Raw genomic sequence first — 9,097 nt, 5'->3', positions numbered from 1 at the left:
GAACTCACAGTTGATCTCTCTGTCAAAAGGAATTCAGAGATGTTTGGAGTGCTTAACCTATGAGGCCAATTCCATGGAAGAACTCTACCTTCTACTTCACAGACAGAACACTGGGCTAGATAGGATGCTTGTCTGGCCCAAAGTGGAATTTCTTACCATCTGTATACTCCCCCAAGACCCACAACAGATGGTTACTGAGTTGAAGCTTGCCACTGATCCTTAGTGATGTCTCTGGGAGCTGGCACTCCAGAAGCCCAGGTCACGGGAGCAAGGAAAAGTGGAAATGGGAACAGAGCTCTGACTCCTAGCCCCGTATTTGATACTTACTCCCTTCAAAATCCTGTCCCTGGACTACAAATTGAGTTCCCAGTTAGAAATCAGAAAACCATGGAACATGAGTTGCATTTCTAAGATGTGCCTGAATTTAGTATGATGTTTAAGAGAAAAGGGCAGTGGCAAGAATGAGGAAAGGACAGATTCTTTTTTTTTTTTTTCTTTTGGATCTAAGAGTGGACTGATGATGCAACTGGCAAGGCACAAGAGGCCTTCTTACAAATCAAACATTGAGACTGAGATTCCTAATGACTAGAGTGAGCTCAAAAGAGAAAGGTGGCTGGGCACGGTGGCTCACACCTGCAATCCCAGCACTTTGGGAGGCCGAGGTGGGCGGATCACTTGAGGTCAGGAGTTTGAGACCAGCCTGGCCAACATGGTGAAACCCCATCTCTACTAAAAATACAAAAATCAGACAGGTGTGGTGGTGTGCACCTGTAATCCCAGCTCCTGGGGAGGCTGAGGCAGGAGAATCGCCTGAACTCGGGAGGCTGAAGTTGCAGTGAGCCAAGATCGCATCATTGCACTCCAGCCTAGGTAACAAGAGCGAGACTGCATCTCGAAAAAAGAAAAAAAAAAAAAAGCGGGAGAGAGAGAGAGAGAAAGGTGAGTTTGTGGACCTACTGGACAAACAGGACATGGGACATGGGGGCCTGAAACACTGTTTTACAGACAGAAGAACACAAAGGGTAATGCAGCCTGCCATTCTGTTACTTCCTTTCTCCTCTATCCCTTCTTCCCTCCTTGGGAAACCACAATAGCAGAAGTCTCATTCAATCAAATAGCTGTCAATTATATGAGTTGTACTTTTCTCTTCCTCAACAGCAAACTGGCTTTCCTCCTTTTTGTCCTCCTCTTTCTGCCTATAGAGCAATTTCCTCCTGTCCACTTTTCAGGGCCGATAGCTCAAATACAGTGCTATGGTGATGACACCCACTCCAAGGGCAACGGTAATAATGACAAAGAGGGCAGAGCTGATTCCTTCATCTAGTCCTGTCCAAGCACAGAAGACAGAGTTAGGAAGGTCTGAAAGTACAAGGATCACCCACCCCAGCCCACCAGGCCCACTTCTGAGTCTCATTCTTCCCAACCTAGTAGAATCTTTCTTATTTTCATCCTTGGATAAGAATTCCAAATCCCTAAGGAGTTTCCCATCTCCTGGGCCTGGCAGCAGAGCAGCAAAGTTTACCTTGAACAATGACAGCAATGTCTTTGCTGACAGAGCCCAGCTGGTTAGTGGCTGTGCAGCAGTAGGTTCCGGTGTGGTTCTGGGTTGCATTCTGTGGCACTTCAAGGTCAAAGACCACCCCATTCCAGGTACACACCAAGGCTGGAGCTGGGTTTCCCTTTGGGACGCAGGCAAGCGTGTGTTCCATCCCTTCCAGCCAGGTCTGTTTGCCAGGGCAACTGGATTCCTCTAGCCGTGGCTTGTCTGCAAAACCAGAGTTTCCCAAAGAGCTGAGTTCAGTGCACCACACTCCCTCACTACCTTCACACCCTGCTCCCTCTCCTCACCCAAATGCGGTCCCCTCCATCCAACAGCTTTCCTTACCAAGGGAGCACTAGCAGCTCCCTACTTTGAGGCAACTCTTCTTTCCCATCTTCCCCATGGGCATGGAGTCCCAGATGAAACCTAGGGTGTTTTTGTTTGTTTGTTTGTTTTGAGACGGAGTCTGGCTCTCTCGCCAAGCTGGAGTGTGTGCAGTGGTGTGATCTCGGCTCACTGTAACCTCCACCTCCTGGGTTCAAGCGATTCTCCTGCCTCAGTCTCCCGAGTAGCTGGGACTATAAGCAGTGCCCCCACGCCCAGCTAATTTTTGTATTTTTAGTAGAGACGGGGTTTCACCATGTTGGCCAGGATGGTCGTTAACTCTTGACCTCGTGATCCACCAGCCTTGGCCTTCCAAAGTGTTGGGATTACAGGTGTGAGCCACCACGCCCAGCCAAAACCTAGGGTGTTTCTATAAAAAAGATTCAGACTAAATGATAACCCTGCTGTGTCCGTGGTGGCCCTGTGCCCCTGCTTCCCATCTTTGCTTCTCAGTGGGTAAGGAGCTAGGTAGTGGTGAACTCAAGAGATGAGGATTTTTCTACTTTTCTCTTTTTTTTTTTTTTTGAGACGAAGTCTCGCTTTGTCACCCAGGCTACAGTGCAGTAGCGTGATCTCAGCTTACTACAACCTCCGCCTCCCAGGTTTCAAGCGATTCTCCTGCCTCAGCCTCCTGAGTAGTGGAATTACAGGTGCCCACGACCACACCCGGCTAATATTTGTATTTTTCATAGAGATGGGGTTTCACCATGTTGGTCAGGCTGGTCTGGAACTCCTGACCTCTAGCCATCCACCCACCTTGGCCTCCCAAAGTGCTGGGATTACAGGCGTGAGCCACTGCGCCCGGCCTATTTTCTCTACTCTTCAAAATAGAAATTTGTAGATGGAATTTTTGGATATTTCCCTTTTCAGCATAAACTCCCACTATCACTTCCTTTGTTCTCCTCGGCCATCGCCCTCAACTAACGTTGCCTGATCACTTTAACCCCTTTCCTTTATTTCCCCTCATCTGGTTCCCCACTCACTCTCCCAGGAGCAAGGCAAGCTTGGAGCGCTTTCCTTATATTCTCTCCTTTGATTTTTTTTTTTTTAATGAGAAAAACGTGGCAACTCTAATAATGAAGCACTGCTGGCCAAGAAGCTCTCTAGAAATGGGAAAATAATAATCCTTATTTTGACAAGAAAGATCAGGCCCCTACTCACATAGGACATGGAGCTGGATCACAGTGGTTTTCATCAACCACTGACCCTGCACCTCCAAAGAGGCCTCGCAGGAGAAATTTCGGCCATCATCTTCCTCTCTGGCAGTAAGTAGAAGCCAGGCAGGCTCCCCAGGGGCAGGGAGGTCTGGGGCTCCCTGAAGCCGAAGAGTAGGGCTGGGTGATGTTAATACATGCCCTGAGCAGGTCACATTAATGTCGGTCCCTGCCAATGGGTATGATTCTTTCAGCTCCAGGATTGGTGGAGGGAAGCCTGTAAGGAAAGGAAAAGGAGAACCAGATACATTTCTCAAAACTAGCAGACACTTCTGCACTCTTGCTGCTGGCAAAAGCCCTTGGGAAGGCAGACAACAGGGGAAAGACTTTGGATACCATTGCTTCTTCTGTAAAAGCTGAAGGAAAGAATGAGGTGGTTTGGGGATCCGAGAGCTTCTCTTATGCATGCACACATTTAGTTATGCTTCGCTGCAAGGACTGCAAGATGTCTTTTCATCTTACAGCTTTCCTCCTCACCTCAAATAAATGTTCCTAAAGTAGTTCGGGGCATCCACAATCACTCTGTAAGCAGGATAGCCTAAGGAAACTGGGGATGAAGTCTGGAAAGAACTACTGTAGCAATACATGTCCCCAATCTGCCTGCATTTACCAGAGAAAGATGAAGACTCATGTTCACTTGAGAGAGTACCCAGCAAAGGGCAGCAGGGATATCTACAGCCAAATCACTAACCCATTACTGTGTGTTTTCAGTTGCAGAGAACCCGTATGAAAAAGGAAGAGCCAGGTCACTTACTGTAGCTATGCACTAGCTTTCTTGTTTTCTGTTCCATTGGACCCAGAGATGCAAGGCAAGACAGTTCCTGATCACCAGCCTCCATGGCCCGAAAGGTAGCATTGGCCCATGCTGTGTCCCCCTCCCAGGAAAGGAAGGAGCTCAGCTCTTGGTCTTCCAGGAACATGTGGAATATAACTTCTTTGGCTGGAAACACCCTAGCCACCTCGCAGCTCACAGTCTCTGCCATCCCAACCTCCAAAAGGGAAGAGACCCAGATATGGGGAGTCTGAGAGAATTCTGCCAAAAAAATGAGGACAAGAAGAGAAAGGAGAAAAGTCATGAGAAATCATACGTCATGCAGGACCCTTCAAGGTGGGAAGGAAGTGGGGTTAAAATGTCTCTCTTCCCCAGGGTGAGCTTAAAGCCCAAGCAAAGGTGGAGCTCAGTTACTCTCACACCCTCACCCTAAACCCCATGAGAACTTAGTCCCAAAGGCCAAGGCAAGATGAGCCCCAGGATTCCTCCTGCACTTGAGTTCTGACTCACCAAAGATCCGGAGTATTTTGATGGGTGAGCTGCCTTGAAAGAGGCTCCCACCTTGCAAACTCAAATCCAATTCTGCACGGCAGGAAAAATTGCACCTGTCATTCTCCCTTTGGGCTCTGACACTGATGATGACCTCAGCTCTTTGGGAGGCCACAGCCAAGCTCATAAAGTTCTTTCTATGCAGTTCTTGGTTACCCTGGAGAAGGGCAAGGGTGAGGCTCTCCAAGGGTGCTACACTGGGCACACGACACTTCACTGTGAAGGCTTCATCCACAGCCACCCAGGCAGGCTGCACCTCTAGGATCACTTGCTCTGGTGGCTCTTTAAGACAAAAAAGCAGGGCTTGATGAGCATGCCATCCTCTTCTCCAGAAAGAAACGGCATAGGACAGGAAGATGAAGTGATACAAATCACAGAAGGTGACTGTCACCTTAAACCATCTGATCAGCAATGTCAGAATGTCAGCTTTCTGCCATCCCTGCCCTAGATGGGGCGAGTTAGTCTTCTGGCTCTTGTTCTTCCCATCAAAAGTGGCTAAGGCCATAGCCAAGAAGAGTGACTGCTGAGGGAGGGGCCCTTGCTTTGACTGTTGCTGCCATTCTGGAAAGCACTGATCTTTTACCAGAGGGGCTTCAGAGGCAAGAGCAGCTTCCGGGGGCTCCTTAGCATCACACAAAATCTATACTCTAGCAGGCCAGGTGCGGTGGCTCACGCCTGTAATCCCAGCACTTTGGGAGGCCAAGACGAGCGGATCACTTGAGATCAGGAGTTCCAGACCAGCCTGGCCAAGATGGTGAAACCCTGTCTCTACTAAAAGTACAAAAATTAGCCAGGCGTGGTGGCAGGTGCCTGTAATCCCAGCTACTCAGGAGGCTGAGGCAGAGAATTGCTTGAACCCGGGAGGCAGAGGTTGCAGTGAGCCAAGGTTGCACTACTGCACTCCAGCCGGGGCAACAGAGCAAGATTCCATCTCAAAACAAACAAACCAAACTATAGTTAACCAAGTTCTGACCCCACAGAGACCATACTTGCTTTCATGGCCATATCTTTGCCCATGTTATTTGCCTACCTGAAAGGTCTTCCTCACCTGTCCCCTTCAATTCAAACCCTAACCATCCTGGGGGAGGGCAGTCAGGAGCCTCCTCCACCATGGAGCCTTCTCAGGCTGCCCCAGTTCACAAAGACCCTTCTCTCTCCAATCTCTGTTTATTCCAATAGCTTGTAGCAAACAATTCAGCATTAATTTTATACTTTTTTTTTTAAGAGATGGGATCCCACTCTGTTGCCCAGGCTGTAGTGCAGTGGTGTGATCATAGATCACTGCAGGCTTGAACTTTTAGGCTCCGAGGATCCTTCCACCTTAGCCTCCCAAGTAGCTGGGACTACAGGTGCATACCACTATGCCTGGTTAACTTTGAAAACTTTTTTTGTAGAGACAGAGGTCTCACTATGTTTCCCAAGCTGGTCTCAAACACCTGGCCTCAAGTGATCCTCTTGCTTTGGCCTCCCAAAGTGCTGGGATTAAAGCACGAGCTACTGTGCCTAGCCTAATCTTATACTTTTTGGTAATTTAACCATAAACATTATTAGCATATGCTTCCTGTATTGAAGATATTTTCAAGCACAGATGTCTGGATGCTCTCTATGGTCTGCTCCTAATTTAAAACTCAGAAGAAAGCCTACATCAAAGGGAAGTAGAAGTGGGCCAGGCTCACTTCTACTTGCTGAACTTGAGGTGGCTCACGCCTGTAATCCCAGGACTTTGGGAGGCTGAGGCAGATAGATCACTTGAGGTCAGGAGTTCAAGACCAGCCCGTCTCTACTAAAAAAATACAAAAATTAGCCAGGCATGGTGGTGGGTGCCTGTAGTCCCAGCTACTGGGGAGGCTGAGGCAGGAGAATTGCTTGAATCCACGAGGTGGAGGCTGCAGTAAGCTGGGATCACACCACTGCACTCCAGCCTGAGCGACAGAGCAAGATTCCGTCTCAAAAATAATAATAATAATAAAGGTGATTGGATCTAGAATCCTTACAGTATGACAGAAATCTTTATTAAGGGCCTTAATTATCTCCCCTAATTAGAAACATTTGTCCCGTCCTTCCGTAAATAAGACATGTTCATGTTTCCCCATTCCTCCTTTCCATCCCCCTGCCCCCAGCCCTTAGCCCTACTCACGATACACAGTGATGCCAAGGCTTGTGTCCTTTTGAATCCCTGCACAAGAGAAGAAGCACTGCAGGATGGAATTCTCTGTTACATCCTCCAGAAGAAACTCTTTCCACTGAGGCCCTTTGCCCACCTGAGTTTTCTTTAAGAAGGTCTCTATTCCACTGGGTCCTGGGTCTGGGCAAGTAGTGCTGCAGTTGACCACTAGGGACTGTCCAAACTCCACCAGGGCCTGATTTGGCCAAACAGAAACCTCAAACGACTCTTCTGCGACCCCTGAAATATGAACTACATATGCCAACGACTCTGGTGAGGACCACGAGACCCAAACAAAATACAGAAACTATTCTATCTAGTTCTAGGTTAGAGAACAGGAAATCTGCCCTGAACAAAAAGGTTCAGAGGACCAGACAGGACAAAAGACCTGTAATTGGCTGGGCACGGTGGCTCGCACCTGTAATCCCAGCAGTTTGGGAGGCCAAGGTGGGTGGATCACCTGAGGTCAGAAGTTCGAGACCAGCCTGACCAACATGGAGAAACCCCATCTCTATTAAAAACACAAAATTAGCCGGGCGTGGTGATGTGTGCCTGTAATTCCAGCTACTTGGGAAGCTGAGGCAGGAGAATTGCTTGAACACGGGAGGCAGACGTTGCAGTGAGCTGAGATTGTGCCATTGCACTCCAGCCTGGGCAACAAGAGCGAAACTCCACCTCAAAAACAAAAACAAACAAACAAACCTGTAATTAACAAGTTAGCTCTGATTCCTCCACTATTCCCTCCACCTATCTTCTTTCTCGAGAACTTGAATTCTCTATTAATATCACCATGGAAATTATGGAGTTGCTAAAAAAATTATGCCCAGGAAACCAACATCTTCCTAAACTTTCAGAATTCTTGAAAGCGTCCCAGGATAGGCTGCTGCGGACCCTCACAGGATTCGAACTTCATTACTTATCCCTCAAAGCAGTGTCTCCCTCAAATTATGGCTAAGGATTCCCTTCGCCAGAATCACCCTGAATGCTTGTAAACTGCAGATTCCAACTCCATCTCAGAGTGCATGGTTTCAAACCTGTGAAGGTGGGAACTGAAAATATGCTAGGGAATAACAAGCCTGCCGGGGACCCTTATGCACACCAAATTCTCAGACCCATTGGTCTGCAGGTGACTCCCGGGTCACTCGTTTCCCATGCCTTTTCTTTATGCCTCTTCTCCGAGTGAGACCATTCCGTTTTGATTTGGTGCTGAGAGAATAGATGTTTTGGATGCCTACAAATTTTGTCTGTTCTAGAAATCTTCTCTGATGCAGTGGGAGATGTCAGATACATTTTTATTTTATTTTATTTTATTTTATTTTTGAGACAGAGTTTCACTCTTTTTGCCCAGGCTGGAGTGCAATGGCGCAATCTCAGCTCACTGCAACCTCCGCCTCCCATGTTCGAGCGATTCTCCTGCCTCAGCCTCCCAAGTAGCTGGGATTACAGGCACGTGCCACCATGCCCAGCTAATTTTGTATTTTTAGTAGAGACGGGGTTTCACCATGTTGGCCAGGCTGGTCTCCTGACCTCAGGTGATCCGCCAGCCTCAGCCTCCCAAAGTGCTGGGATTACAGGCATGAGCCACTGTGCCCGGCCAAGCCACCGCGCCTGGCCTCAGATGGATTTTAGATGCCTGATGTAAGTAAAGGGCACAGAGACTTCAGGAAGTCCTGAAGGCTTCTCTACAGGTCCCTTTTAGCTAGTCCATGTCTACCATCTACTTCACCTCCCAATGCCAGTCCCCTCTGGGAATACACAGCTCTTGTAGCAGTGTTACCTGCTAAGGCCCTTGTTCCTTTCCTGTCATCAGGAGAACTCACTTTTTGTACCTGAGCTATGGGTCCTGTCCTACCAAGGGCCTATTATAGTTCATCATGACACAAATGGTGGCAACAAAGAAGTAAAAACATTCTCAAGAGGAGAAATACAGGGCAGTCCTGGGGCAGTAGGGAACCAAGCAGAGAAGGCATGTTTCCTAGGGAGAGTCCTCTCTAATAGTCTATTAACTTGGGTTATCCCAGTTACAAGCCAGAGACCCTAAGGATTCTGTACCCTAGTGATCCAAGAGATAGGAATATTTCCCCCGGGTCCAGATGAACGAACACTGAAGTGTCACCCCACTTAGGACTCCCCACCTCCTTCCTCACTGACCAGCTACCTGTGTCCTGGCACATACTGGTTTAAAATGCTTTCCCAAATAGCCTCACCTGGGCAAAGGATCAAGGCCAGCAGGGCCCAGACACCAAACAGAAGCATTTTCATCCTGATGAGAATGGCCAAAGGCTGGAGAGAAAAAGACAGCAATGCTGGAGAAAGTGACCAAAAATATATATATAAGGAAAATTATTTCTTTGATATTAAGAGTCAGTCCCTTTCCTGAAATCTCACTAGTCTAGAAAAATTACAGCAAAAACATCAGCAGTGAAGGTGTACTAAAAGAATGTCTTGGGCTTGGCGTGGTGGCTCACGCCTGT

The 9,097-nt window shown here is 48.0% G+C and overlaps 1 protein-coding gene across 1 annotated transcript; it reads right to left on the bottom strand.

Annotated features, from left to right (window-relative positions):
• Nucleotides 1-1,225: 1,225 nt before the first annotated feature.
• On the bottom strand, nucleotides 1,226-9,064 carry LOC105551724 (intercellular adhesion molecule 5-like). The gene is made up of 7 exons (XM_011997079.1): nucleotides 8,831-9,064; nucleotides 6,597-6,863; nucleotides 4,421-4,741; nucleotides 3,893-4,171; nucleotides 3,086-3,355; nucleotides 1,523-1,765; nucleotides 1,226-1,326 (listed from the first exon to the last, which is right to left on the bottom strand). Exons 1-7 carry the CDS (start codon nucleotides 8,883-8,885, stop codon nucleotides 1,226-1,228), a joined length of 1,536 nt encoding a protein of 511 aa, XP_011852469.1. The 5' UTR covers nucleotides 8,886-9,064.
• Nucleotides 9,065-9,097: the final 33 nt, after the last annotated feature.

Source organism: Mandrillus leucophaeus, unplaced genomic scaffold (assembly GCF_000951045.1).
Source record: "Mandrillus leucophaeus isolate KB7577 unplaced genomic scaffold, Mleu.le_1.0 Scaffold530, whole genome shotgun sequence".
Taxonomy (NCBI): domain Eukaryota; kingdom Metazoa; phylum Chordata; class Mammalia; order Primates; family Cercopithecidae; genus Mandrillus; species Mandrillus leucophaeus.
The sequence above is the reverse complement of the archived record's forward strand: the minus strand, read 5'-3'. Positions and strand labels throughout refer to the sequence as shown.